The sequence below is a fragment of the Zootoca vivipara genome, chromosome 15 (genome assembly GCF_965207765.1).
Source record: "Zootoca vivipara chromosome 15, rZooViv2.hap1.1, whole genome shotgun sequence".
Classification (NCBI taxonomy): domain Eukaryota; kingdom Metazoa; phylum Chordata; class Lepidosauria; order Squamata; family Lacertidae; genus Zootoca; species Zootoca vivipara.
Window position 1 is genome coordinate 26088563 of NC_142598.1, and position 14316 is coordinate 26102878.

The following is a 14316-nucleotide window of genomic DNA, read 5'->3' on the forward strand; positions in this document are numbered from 1 at the left end:
CTCTGCTTCAAATCACCTCCTTTAGCCACAAAGCTTATGCCTACCATTCTCTCATACTGACCTATTTCACAAGTTAGTGAGGCAAGGATAAAATGAGATAACCCCAAGTTTCTGAGCAGGGCAGAGAAGCAAGTACCCAAATGAATCTTGGGGGGTGGGGGGGAATGAGTTTTCCTGAATAAGCTCACTTTAATGCACTTACCTGTTTACTGTGATGACTAACAATTTCTAAGAAAAAAAAAATATATCCAAAGCTTTTCTCCAACCTCTGATGTAAAGATGTATTCAAATCAAAAGAAAAAACACCCCACAAGGGAACACAAGTATTTTCAAATCCAAATTTACTTATGGGGGAGGGAGGTGCCGTGAAATTCGGCCAAGTGAATAATATTCAAATAAAACGTAAATGTCAAACAGTGAATACGGCATTCCTGAGGAACGCTCGATATTAAGTTTCTACTTATTCTTGCTTTATCAGCAACTAGGAAATATGATCTGAAATTCGCGGTGAAATGAATCGCCACTTGTATATACTTGTAAGGTAGAAAGGCAACAGCCTAACTAGCAGATTTAAAGGTTAGAAAATGCTTTTTAATGGCAACATAGTGTGGGCCTGATCCCACTTTTGCCAAGATCTTGCTTAGGATGTAGTACAACGTAGTGACTAAGAGATCAAGTAATAGAGGCAGGAAAATCCCTGCTTCAGATCTTTCCCCTAACACATATTATAGGTGGTAGCCTCAAGGAATGCATTTTCTTCAGCTCCCAATCAGCAAGATGGTAACACGGGTCTGCTTTACAGGGTTATCGTTGAGGAATGGCGTACACAAATCAAACACTTTACTCAAAGTGCTAAGCAATATTGTTACCTTGGAACTACCAGCCAACTTTGACCTACTGATCTCATTTTCTGCTTCTACTTTAATTATTTGGTTGGGTTATCAGTATTAAAGATACCCAGTTAAGCATGTCTGGCTCTCCAGGGTTAAACTAATGGTCAGGGTTATTTTAAGGAAACAACAATATGGGAAAAAATGAAGCCAGTATTATCCATAATAATTATCCACTGAATTTCGGCCTAGAGTAATTTCCTTTAGGGGTAAGCTTCATTGAACTCGACAGGGGTTGTATAAGAATAAACATGCATAGAGCTAGAGAGTAAGCACTACTGTTCTTTAAAACACTGATTAAATGCAGCTCTTTAAATGCAGCATGATTCAGAAAGAAAGAAAAGGCACTCAGATAAAATAGGTTTATTTAAAAGTTATTTTCGGCAAAAATGAATATGCAAAATACAAACTCTGACAAAATGTTCATTTTTCACTTCATAGTTTACAAATATACAAAATAGAAGTCTCCTTAAATTTATATTACATATTTATTATGTAAAGAACCATATAGAAAAAAATATTTGTTCTGCTTAAGGCATATTGGGGAATAAACCATTGTACAAATTATTGCACATTGAAACCACAGTGCATTACAGACTGTCTGCATAGAAGATTAAAAGAGAGACAAACACAAATAAGCCAGGTTTATCAACCTGACTTAGGTCATCATTAACTGTAGATCGGAAGACAAACGTATTTCCTTGTCAAATATGCAGCAGTTGAGAACTTTGGCATTTTTGGTACCTTAAGAACCAAAAGTCATTCAGCACCATGAAAATAGACTTTTAACCTTAACTCTGTACCTGAATTTCTTCTTCCTCATTTGACAAAGTTTAGTAATGGCTTTTTTTTTTAAGAAAGGAAAAAGAAATTGCAAGACTACAACATGTTTACAATATTGCATTGAAAATAAATCTTAAGGGAATTTAGGGTGAAGACAGACATAGCATTTAAAGAGAAGTCACAGTGGATTCTTCAGCCATGGTGTGAGCCAACCTCCCCCATCCTCTTCCCCCACTTTGCACGACATTCATCCTTTGTGAAGTTAAATGGTGAGGTTTGGTGTCAGTTTTGTCCCTTTCCCCCCACATTCCTTGCTTAAAAAAATGTTAAGTTCAAGTTGTACCTTCACACATCCTCTCTTCTCCTTAAAAAATAATAATGAAAGTTTTAGAACTGTTGCAAAATTGCTTGAAGAATTTGGGTAGTGGGCAAAGAAAAAAAAGAGAGAGAGAGGTGTCTCTGAAGTCACAAGCACATTAGCCGAACAGCATTAGCTTTTGTGGCAACCTTGCACAAACATGTTTTTTGGACTTCAACCTTGGCAAAGTAGGGGGGGGGGGAGTCATTTAGATTGAATGAGATGAAGAAACTGCCAAAGCTGAACAGCCCCCACCACTCTATAACGTTACACCTGTCTTCACCCATCGTCTCCCTACGTAATCTCCCATTCTCCCCACCCTCAACAGTTTCGTTTTAACCCTGATATCCTTGACTTCCAGTCAATCCTTGGCATTCTGTAATCCAGAAAGATTCAAGTCAGATTTTTCAATTAAAAAAAATGGAATGACGATACAAGATCCAGTCATTGTCCCCCTATAAAAGTTCCGCAATTGTCTCGTCTTTTCTTAATTGTCCGTTCATTTCCACACTTTCTTTTTGGAAAGACCTCGCTGGGGTTCTTTGTAGTGCTTTAAAGTGGAGTTCTCCCCTCTGGCGGAAGACAGTCTTTTGTGCTGTCAAATACTGAATCTCTCATGGCAGTAAAGGAAAAAGTTCACCACGTCCTGTTTAAAAGTGTCTTTTCATATGCAAGGCAAGGTGGTCAGACCTGGAAAACGCTCTGTCACACCGCTGGCACTGGAACGGGCGGTGCCCCGTGTGTTTTCTGTAGTGACGCGTGAGTTCATCAGAGCGGGCGAATTTCCAGCCGCAACCTTCCCAGTCACAGTGATAGGGCTTCTCACCTTCAGAAATAAAGAACCATATCAATTACTTCTGCATCCTTCACAGATATAGGTGCATCATACGATTCGATAAATAGAAGTTTGTTCCAGCAATCACAGTTACAGACCGTTTCCCCTATGATCAGACTATTGTCATTATAGCTTCACATTAGCCGCTATAGCTGAACAAATTAGAAAAGGGGAAAAAAATCTCATACATATTTATTTGGCTGGCGAGACAATAGTTTTCTTTCCCCAAAATGCTGAAGCATATAAGAAGCATTTTCCGTGGTGTGTGTACACCTATCCCTCAATCATCCCTCTTCAACAGTTCCACAGGTTTTCTAAAAACTTGTAGAACCCGTTTGACCAAGAACATTGGCATAAAACAAACAGGCTTGCAAATAATGTACCCACATACCTAGCCACCTGTGGCTAATAAGAATTGCCTCTGGGTAAAGAAGCCGGAAAACTTTGCAAAACTTTGTGCCCCCCCACCCTTTGATCACAAATGACTAGGCAAGCAAAAATATCTGTGGACTAGGATTATTAAACTAGTTTGCAAAGCTGGTGTTCACTACAGGTAATAATGCCTCACTTGTACCACCAATTCTCGCACACTAACACCTGTCACCAGCCTACATAAAATGAGGACATATCTAGAAGCATAAACATCTAAGATACATTTTTTTCAATGATTGTTTCTCGATCTCTTCCTTGACTGCTTCCAAAATTAATGTTGCATGTAAGTATTCAGACTACAAAGGAAACCTGCACCCATTCAGGTAAGCTTAGCAATCAAACTGTTGTTACAACCACACTTTTCAGGGAACTAAAGAAAACGACGGAAAGCTATTTACAGTCCTTCACTGTTAAACTTAATGAACACCTTCCTTTTTTAATATATAATCAAACCAAGAACTTATGTGGAAATTGACATCAATCACAAGTTTCTCTGAAAGTCCATGTTCTTAAGCAGTTTGGAGACACTGAAACAGTGTTGTTCAATGATATTTTAACCATGCTGACAGTGTCCTAACTTTATTCTTTATGCCCTAGCTTTAGTATTTTTAATCATGCCTGTAAGTCACTTTGAGTCAATTTTATAAGTAATACAACTATGGTAATAATTGTTGTTGATGATGCTGATAATAAGAATAAGAATACTTGTACACAAGTGAAAGCACCACTTAAATCAGTGAATCTATTTCCAGGTATGTATGTTAAAAACCAGGCTGTTAGCACTATTAATACTTTACAAGGCAGTCCTAAACTTGCTTATTCAGAGCTAAGCCTGTCTTCAATGAACTTACAGGTTACTTGCTATACTTTAACTCATAGCACCCATTTTTTCTTAAGAGAGTCGAATTATTATTAATTAGAAAAGATGTTCAAGTTCTGGCAAATTTAATTGAAAAACAAATACTGCCATTCAAATAATATTTACTCACAATTAAGTCCCATTGGGGGACTTAAGTCCCACTGGGGGACTTAATTTCCAAGTAAACGTGGTAAGCAGCAGGGTAAATTATTGTGAGTAAAAAATTATTTCATAGTAAGATGAACATATAAACTTCAGCAGCAAGAACTAAGTCTGTTGGTTATTTTTATCACTTTATATGGCTGGCTGGCAAATCCAGAACTGGATGTTTTCCGAAGCTAATTAACCAAGTCTGTTGCTAACTGGCAGCCGTTTAATACAACAGAATTGAGGAGAAATTAAATATAACAGTTTGTGGGAGGGCTGCCCTCCTTCCCCTGAAGTCAAAACAGTCTCAAATTAGAAGTTGGTCTCCAAGATCATAGCCAATCAGCTAACATTTGTTGATTGAGAGAAAATCGAAATGAGACTAAGCTATTTAACCAGAAGCAACAAGTCCAACAAAATAAATGAATTATGGCTATTTGCAATTTCCATTCCCCCAAAAGAAACACCTCAGTGGCGTTATCAGCATAAACATGCTTAATTCACTCTGGACTTCTAGCTACCTTGTAATTAGCTAGCCACATGGCCAGAGTCAGGCAAGAAAATCTTGCACGTCTGCAAAACAATTCCTTTGCTGTGGCTGAATCATTCAGAGACATTTTAACGAACTCCTCTGATCTGTAAGCAAAGCCAAAATTTTAATGGCTCCTGCTATTTAAATTCTTATCTTGGATGCAGCCACAGACATGCATATTTTAATACGCTGGTGGAATGAAACTATTTAAAATGGATACCACAAAGACAAAGGTACCCCACCAAAGAAGAAAAAGATGGGAAAAAAGAATATGGTTGAGGGTGGTGCTGTTGCTCAGGGTGTGTACCCTCATCCTGCTTTTGCCTCCATTAGACAGGTTGGCAGGTTTTAATATTTCCAAAACCACCAAAAACTATTTAACCAGAGGTGAGAGTGAGAAAAGATGTACACATGGGCACATGAGAATGATGATTCTCTCAGACTAATGGAGATGCAGGGCGCAATTAGCACAGCAGCTCACTTACAAGACACAGTGGGATACTTCTGAGTGAACATGGATGGGATTGCACAGCAAGGCAGTTAAAAAGAGGAATGAACGAGGCATCGCTGCATATAGCATATACGGACTCCTTTTTTGTGTGTCCCAACATCATATCATCACCAAACAAGTTTCGCAAGCTTTTGGAAGACTTGCAAAACTGGTGCACAGAGCTACAGCGGGGCAAATGCATATGGCACCACAGGCAAACATGCCTTTCTCATACAAATGCCAGCTCTCTGAAAAACTTTTTTTCCAGCCACATACAACAACCCTACTAAGTTCAGGCAGGGTGGGATGTGCAAAAATAATAAAACAATAAAACCCTTTACACAGCTGATGTGGGGCTATAGAGATTTGGTTTTGAGATAAGGGATGCCTGGGACCTTGGCAGCACAGTTGAGCAGGGCTTACCTGTATGGGTCCGAAGGTGTGCTTTGAGGTGTGAGCTCTTTGTGTACGTTTTGCCGCAACCCGCATAGTCGCATGTGTGTGTGGCGGTCCTTTTCCTGGGCCATGACCGCCGCCCCCTCTTCGGCTTGGTCTCTTCGGAGAGGCAGCTCCCAGAAGGCATCAGCTCTAGAGGTGAAGAGGGCGGAGTCAGCATCATGCCTTGTACCAAGCGAGGCATATTTACAGGCTCTCCAAAAACATTTAGATAGTGAGACTGACCTTGATACTGGAGCGCGCTTGGTGGCAGCTGCTCTGGGAGAAAAGGAGGGTATCCTGGGCCAGGGTGGTAGCCTGGAGGAAGCGGCAGAGCTGGGTGACTTAAGCCCTGCGGGGAGGGGTGGCAGTCTCTGCTGCTCATCAGCTCCTCTGGAGTCAAGGGAGGGTTAGTCCTGCTAGGCAGTGGGCGCCCCAAGGGGAAATCATGCTGCTGCGCCCTCTGAGTATTCCCGTGGGATTGGCCAATGGTGCATGAAGGGGCAGCCTCCTGCTTGATTTTTTGGCACATCCTGGGCACGTGGTTATAAATAGGAGGCTGCACGGGTCCATCTGAACAAGGGGAGGTTGCAGCAGCTGGGTTGTTCTTGCTGCTAACACTGATGTGGTTGTTGTATTCCCCCATGTTCACGGTGGCTTTCACCACAAATTTGCCATGCAGGCTGCCCAGTGGGGATGGCTGCTGCTGCTGTTGCTGCTGCTGTTGCTGCTGCATATAAACTGGGTCCAGATCTGGTCTCATCAGCTCAGCTACAAATCCACCGGAAGGGGAGACGTCGTTGATATCAGCCAGGTTGAATGGGGCAGCCGAGGCCTGCTCCCTGTTGTACAGCATAGCTCCCCCTCCTCCTCCGGTGTGATCGCCCCTTTGCAGTTGGTAGGTGAAGTCGCAAGTGGTAACTGTTGGGCAGTTGCTGCTCGTGACGGCGGGCGAGGGGCCAGGAGCGGTGATTACTACTGCTGCGGCAGCAGCCGTGGGCTGCTCCTGGGGCATCAGGGAGTTGGACAGGATGAAGTCAAAGTCCAGAAGCTCGTTCAACTCCTCCGTCTCCCGCCTTGACATAGCCCCACTGCTGCTGATTGTGGTGCTGCTTTCCAGCTCAGAAGAAAGGTCGTAAGGCCGTCCTGTGAACACAGAGGGAATCCGCTTGAGGTGAGAGAGCTCCTCCCGCCACTTCTGTGGGCAGAAAAAGAAGGAAAAACGGTGTTGGTAAAGAGGGAGAAAACAGTGCTGGTGAAAGCACACTGAACTTTCAAGTTTCGCAACCTAGGCACGAGCAAAACATGGCGACCACCAAAACAGGGGGAGAAGTCTTTCGCAGATAACTCTTTGGGACATGATAACTGAGTTGCCACAACACAACAAGGGACAGTCCTCTGCTGATTGAAGTGAACCTGTCAGTCTGTTCAAAGCAGTAGTCGTATGGCCCAATGCAATCAGCTGCAGAATTGCAGGACTATGAAATGAAACCCTGGAAATTGTCAGTCAAACCCCTATTTTAGCATGTGTTGAAAATACTTTAACACACGCTGCCGGGTTTTTTTGGGGGGGATAAATTGGGAGTCTCTTGACTTCTGATATATGTGCTTTTAAGGCAAACTAGGCAATTGTCAAGTCACGGCATGTTGCAGAGAATTTTCATTTCCCCTCTCCATTCTGTGCTACATGGTGTGGTTTTTTTTTTGGGGGGGGCGCTGTAATATTAATTTACGGGTTCAAAGGATTGTCAGGACTTTTACTGTAAAGCGTGAAGTTGCAAGGTTTAGATGGAACAATTTTTTAAGTCTAACTTTCAAATTGTCTGCTCAAAAACTTGCCTGCAAAAAGTTACAAGACATGGTGATAAAATAAAAAAGCACTAGTTAGCAAATTTATGTGTGTTTATGTGACTATACCTGAGTTTATGTATATATGCCCTTATAACCAAGTTACATTTTAGACACTACTGAGAAACAATGAGTTTACATGACTTAAAAAAGAGAAGGAGCACAAAAATTAATACCAAACAAAAACTGCACGTACAATGTTAATCAGATTGCCTGCATTTGATATTAAACACATGTAGGCGTTTTCTAAAGCAGCATGCATTATACAACAGCAGCTGTAGGTACAAGCCATCAGCTTGAGACAAGAGAACAAAAAGTTAACCTAAGCACATGAGTAGGTGTGCGTATTTCCCAAGGCTGCCCATGTATTAAAACATATGTATCCACACCCAAGATTCTGGGTTGCAATACACTGCATATTTCAGCTTATTTACTGCAGCACAGATCTGGTAAAGCAGATCTTTCTATCCCAGTTTCTCTCTCCCACTACCACCCAACATTACAGACTGAACTTTAGGGAGCAGCTACACCCCTGCAGAAGGTAAGAGCATTTCCCTAAATTGTGCCTACATGCATTCTGAGGGTATAGGGAACAACAGAGTACTGTATGTGACTAAGTCAGATGAAAGTACTGCTTTTTTTTTTTTAAAAGGTGGGGATCATATCCGCAGCTGCAGTTAGGATATACATTTACATTACAACATTCCCCCCCCCCCATGTGTATGTTTTCATAATTGTAAAGGGTGGAACAGCTCCCTTTTCATAAACCCTCACCGTGGTTTTATCGAACAAGACTGCAATTTTGTCTCATTCAAACTCTGTTGAGACCTGATCAACTTCCACACATTCCATCCTATTACAGTATAGGAATCTCTCCTCCATCTTCTAACATCCCACCCCAGTACCAAATGCTTTAGCTTAAAAAAATAAAAAATAAAAATAGTGGGGCTCAAACCCATTAAGAAGCACAACTCTAACCTAGAATCCCATTCCACCAGTACAGGAGTTTGAGGGATTCTTCAGTGCGCTTTTGGGTGGAAGAAATGCACTCCACACCTGTGCCGAAGGTCATTCTCATGTCCCATTAAAAGCAAAAATGCAGGTTCTGGGGGAGCTGAGCTCCTCCAGGACTCGTTTGATCCCGCAGAACCACCACCCCCCCCAGCATTCTCACGCAACTGCCCTGCCCGGTTGTGTACTCACGTTACTGGCACCTGCTTGCCTCAAGGCTTTCTCCCTGCTGGCCGTGCCCGCTGCGAAGGTGGCGATGGAAGGGAGGAGGGTGCCGCTGAGAGCCATGTCAAATTCGCCGTGGGGCGGCTGCCTGCGGAAACGTCAGAAGGGAGAAGGGTGAAATAAACTGGCGAAGCCCTGGGTTCATCCACAGACAGAACGCAATCAAAAAGAAGAAAATGATCCAAATTCGGTTCTGGCATGCTCAAAGTTCAGATCCAAGCATCCTCGAAGGGAGGGAGGGGGGGGTAAAAAAAGGAAAAAAGGGGAAACATCACCCACCTCATTAACGTGCCAAGGGCCGGTGCTTGGTCGGAGGTCAGAAGTATGGAAGTATTAGTGTGATATATAGATATATAGGTATATGTATTTATATATGCTGCGACGCGATGTTGTTAACTTTTGTCCTTTGGGTTGCAAAAAAAAGCAAACCAGAAACTTAAAAATATAAATATAGAAAAAAGTCGAAGGGCGAGCTTGCTGGTGGCTTCTCCTACGATGAGGAGCAGCCCCGCCACGGAGCTGCTCCACCAGATTGCAGCGCGAGCAGCGGCTGGAAGAAGGCGCGAGACTGTTCCCGGGGATTCCCTGCTCGCGCCGCTGCCATGAGGGGAGTCCGGGAGTCTCCCGCAGCCACCGCCGCACTTCCCTGGCTGGCTGGCTGGGCGAACTGACGGGCGGGGCCGGCGCGCTGCCTCGGTGTCTCTCTCTCGCACTCTCTCTTTCCCCGTCACGCGCTCAGGTTTTTCCGCTCCTGCAGCCGCCGCCACCGCCGCTCCTTTCGCCGACCGCGGCCTTTGCGAACTGTCAAGCCGCGCGCCCGCCTCAGGCTCACTTATAAACTCTCCCGCCCGCCCCGCCCACCTCCGCGGGAGCCACGCCCACCACCCCCCACTCCCGAGAGGCGGGGCTCGGCATCGCGTCGCTATGGGCGACGGGAGAAAACAACAAACTTTACTCTCCGTCCAGCACGTGGGGGCGGCGGGAGGGAGGGAGGAGGAAGAGAGCGAGCGAGAGAGAGAGCAAGGGATGGGCCGTGACGTCAGCAGAGCAGCTGGTTGGCAGCTCGCGCCCGGCGCTGACGCCAGCGAGGAGGAGCCCGCGAGGCAGCCGAGAGCCGCCGCTGTGTTTCTGCTCGTCGCAGAGAGGCGCTGCCCCATTCCCCCACCCCCCCACCCGCCACATACAAGCTGCGCGCGCCTCCTTTCAGCCGTTGCGCGCCAGCCGGCAGCGCCCGGGCGTCTCGCGCACCTGAGGGCTTCGGGGGTGGGGGTTGCTGTGCGTGAAGGGAGAATAGTATATAAAACACACACACACAAATATAAATATATATATGGGGAGAGGGAGACAAGATGTGAGGAAGCTCGGCATGGGAAGGAAGGGCGGCTCATAGCTTCAGTTTTTGTGCCTCTCCTGGGTTAGCTCTGGCGCCTTTCTATTGTGGGGGGGCGGGCGGAAGGCCATTGACGGCAGTGATTTAATGCATTTCCCTCACTCGTCGAGTTTAGCTATAGAAGTGGTGATTCCCCCCCCCCAAAAAAAATTACATTTCTCCGATGAAAATAGGGACGTTCTATTCAAATATGAAAATAAAAATAGTATAGTTATTTATACTCTGCCCATCTGACCATCTGACTTTTTTAAGGGAAATTCCCTTATGCTGAATAGGCTTCCTCGTGAGAAAAGGGAAAACTTGGCAGCTATGCATCTGACTGGGTTGCCCCAGCCAGTCTGCCAACATGTATGAAAACATAAGAAAACACGTTCCTATAGTATCTATATACTTATCTCCTTCCCTGTATATACATAAATACTTGTGTCATTGGCTCAGGAGTCGCATAACTCTATATCCTCCAACATTTCTCTGATGAAAATAAGGAACATCCTGTATAATAATAATAATAATAATAATAATAATAATAATAATAATAATAATAATAATAATAATTGTACCTCACCCATCTGACTGGGTTGCCCCAGCCACTCTGGGCGGCTTCCAACATATATAAGAACATAATAAAACATTGAACATTAAAAAAACTTCCCTATACAGGGATTTTGTTCATTTATTTTAGGACACCTGCCCCCCCCCCAATCTCTCCATCCCCAGGTTACCATTTCCAGGACAGAAATAAAACACACACGTTTAATTATTAGTCCCATAATCAGTTTCAGGTCTAGCTTGGCCCTGAGTAATGCTCTCAGCCAGAGCTGCCTGCCGTTCATTTTGAATTAGAGGGAAATGCTTGCAGCCCAAAGGACAGGGCTTACAGGCAGGCTTAAGCCTTGGCACCTGCCCATCCTTTCCACCATTGCCAGGCTATTCACTAGGATGCCTTGTCATTCATTCATCACCTTTGCATCCTGGTGTAGAGGAACAAGAACAAAACGAATGTCACCTTAGGCCAGCAGCCGCTACCCCGAGGGGAGACAGTCAAATATTGCTTGCTTTGCTTACTGGAATTGCAAACCCTCCCTACACTTATCCCCCCCCCCCAAATTCCTAACTACTGTATCCCATTTTTGCCCTAACAACAATGGCGAGGGGAGTTTCAGTTGAAACATTTGCCCAGGGCAGTTCATAGCCAAGCAGGGATTTGAAGCAAAATAAAAAAATTCCTTCAGTAGCACCTTAAAGACCAACTAAGTTTATATTTTGGTATGAGCTTTCGTGTGCATGCACACTTCTTCAGATACACTAGAAACAGAAGAAACTTAGTTGGTCTTTAAGGTGCTACTGAAGGAATTTTTTTATTTTGCTTCGACCCAGACCAACACGGCTACCTACCTGTAACAGGGATTTGAAGTCACACTTTCTGTGTAGTCATACCTCGGTTTAAGTATGCTTCGGTTTGAGTACTTTCAGTTTAAGTACTCTGAGGACCTGTCTGGAATGGATTAATCCACTTTCCATTACTTTCAATGAGAAAATTCGCTTCAGGTTAAGTACGCTTCAGTTTAAGTACTCCGCGGACCGTCTGGAATGGATTAATCCACTTTCCATTACTTTCAATGGGAAAATTTGCTTCAGGTTAAGTACGCTTCAGGTTAAGTACAGACTTCCAGAACCAATTGTGTTCTTAAACCGAGGTACCACTGTTCTGCCCCAGTTAATGCAGGATTTTCCATTTTCCATTTGTACTGCTTGGACCTGCCTATACTTAAAGTATGACAGGTCTCACCTCACTGCTCTTCTACCGTGTTTCCCCCTTTTTAATACGTAGTCAAAAAGTAAGCCATGGCAGGGTTTTTAATCATTTGAGAAATGTAAGACATACCCCGAAAATAAGCCATACTTCCGCGATGTGCGGAGCAAGACCACTGAGCGCCCCAACCAGCTAGCGGGACCCAGCATGCTGGCTGCAACAGGAGGAGGAAGCCTGCTGGGTCGGGTCGGTGCCCGGAAGCGGTGGCTGCTGCTGCAGCGCCGATAAAGCGTGCAGCAGTGCCGCACGGAGCACCGAGGGCACAAGCCAGCAGGACCCAGCTCCTGCAATGCCGGCCATGGCAGGAGGAGGAAGCCTGCCAGGTCGGGTTGGCGCTCGGAAGTGGCGGCGGCTGCAGCGCTGACAAAGTGCGAAGCAGCGCTGCACACTCTGTGTGTGTGTGTGTGTGTGTGTGCGTCCGTCTCTTTCTCTGTGTGTGCGTGCGCGTCTCTCTCTCTCCCTGTGTGTCTTTCTCTCTCTCTCCCCCTGTGTGCGCGTCTGTCTCTCTCTGTATGTTTGTGATCGCGTCTCTCCCCCCCCTCCCCGACAGAGAAAAGGTGCCGTGCAGGTTCCTCTTTGGCTCATCATTCAGCTGCCCTGGCCTCCTTGCCGAGAGCTGACGCCGCTCCTCTCCCCCTCCTTCCCGCACGGAGCACCAAGGGCACGAGCGTCAGGAGGAAAGAGAGAGGGGCTCGTTGCTTGCGGAGGGAAAAGCGTGGGCTCGTTGCAGGTTTACCTCACAGCTGAGGGGGCAGCAGGGGCCAAGCACCTTCCCACCCCTCCCCAGAGCCCAGCCCGCAGGCTGTTCCCCTCAGGAAATGCGGCTCTTCCCGTCCCCGAGGAGAGCCGCCAGCCCTGGAGCGCCTCTCTGCCGCCCGAGGCTCTCGAAAGGCCGCCTCAGAAGCAGGCAGCTCCCTTACGCCATCTCCGTATCCCGCCGGCGGGGTTACTCAACCCGTTCGGCAGGACTGCCCCCGCCCCCGCCTCTTTGCAGAGTTTGTGCAGCTTGTGCGGCTCTGCCTAACTTCTTGCGCGGCAGGCAGGCGGGCGTCCTCCCATCGGCGCGGCGAGCTTTGCAGAATCGGGTGCTGCAACTCGGAAGCCGGCCAGGCGAAGCTTAGCTGCCAATCAAAAGGACAGGGGTGTACGCAAGACGTTCTCCTTAGTTGCTTGGACCAGTTTGGTGATGGTGATAATGATGCCCTTTGTTGAATCGGTAGAATTGTAGAGTTAGAAGGGACCCTCGGGGGTCATCTAGTCCAACCCCCTACAATGCAAAAATCTCAGCTAGGTCATACATGGCAGGTGGCCATCCAGCCTCTGCTTAAAAGCCTCCAAGGAAGGAGAGCCCTTGACTCAGGATGGGTAGGAGGGGAAAGGGAGAGAATAGAAGAGGCAGAAAACGGAAAGGACCATAACAAAGTGGCAGAGCACCCTGTGCTCTGTATGCATAAGGATCCCAGGTTTAACCCCCAGGTACCCCCAAGTTTGAAATCCTGGAGAGCTGCTGCCAGCCTGGTTGACAGCAATAATGGTAGAGGACACACGTAGCATTAAAAAATCCCAGTTTCAATTGCTGCAATTGCTTGCTATGTATTATGTATTGTATTTAAATAATCTCCTTATTTTCTTGTTTCATTTAATGGATGTTATGTACATCATGTTGTGCATTATGTTACAGTATTATGTTGTAAAACCTGGATAGCTCAGTTGGCTAGAGTGTGGTGCTGATAATGCGCGTGGAAGAGAGCGCTGAGCATCCTGAGCCAGTGGGACCCAGTTGTACCGGCACTTTAAAAAAAAGAAAGAAAAAAAGACACCCCCTGAAAATAAGCCACCGTGTGTTTTTTTGAGGGAAAAAAGTTATAAGACGGTGTCTTAAAAAAGGGGAAACACGGTATACGCATTTCCAACTTGTGTTTGAGCAATACCCACATGATTTGGTCAAACAGGAATTGCCACAAGTAATAGGGTTCAGACTACGTTAACCTTACTACCCTAGATTGTGTGGGACCCCAAAATTTGACTTGAATAAAGTGCTACTAGGTTTAGGAACCATACATTTAAACCACATCGCTTTCCCAAAGGATCTCCACAGAACTGCAATTCCCAACCCACTTAATGAACTTCAGGTCCCAGGACTTTTAAAATGTGTTCTAAATGTAGTATGGTGTGTATGCAGCCTTGGATAAATCCAGTAATGTGGGCCAGGACATGTAGTCAGTGTTCGGACCAAGCAATGGGAAAATTGTGGTTCTGCCAAGTAGC

The 14316-nt window shown here is 45.5% G+C and overlaps 1 protein-coding gene across 3 annotated transcripts; it reads right to left on the minus strand.

Annotated features, from left to right (window-relative positions):
* Nucleotides 1-1238: 1238 nt before the first annotated feature.
* KLF4 (KLF transcription factor 4) lies at nucleotides 1239-9675 on the minus strand. 3 transcript variants are annotated; one of them, XM_035141182.3, is made up of 5 exons: nucleotides 9125-9675; nucleotides 8813-8933; nucleotides 6008-6959; nucleotides 5750-5914; nucleotides 1239-2857 (listed from the first exon to the last, which is right to left on the minus strand). In XM_035141182.3, exons 1-5 carry the CDS (start codon nucleotides 9127-9129, stop codon nucleotides 2682-2684), a joined length of 1419 nt encoding a protein of 472 aa, XP_034997073.1. In that variant the 5' UTR covers nucleotides 9130-9675; the 3' UTR covers nucleotides 1239-2681. The 3 variants fall into 3 exon arrangements, with proteins under 3 accessions (XP_034997073.1, XP_034997072.1, XP_034997075.1); XM_035141181.3 differs by having other exon boundaries at nucleotides 5750-6959; nucleotides 9125-9264; XM_035141184.3 differs by lacking the exon at nucleotides 9125-9675 and having other exon boundaries at nucleotides 5750-6907.
* Between the last annotated feature and the right edge of the window lie 4641 nt (nucleotides 9676-14316).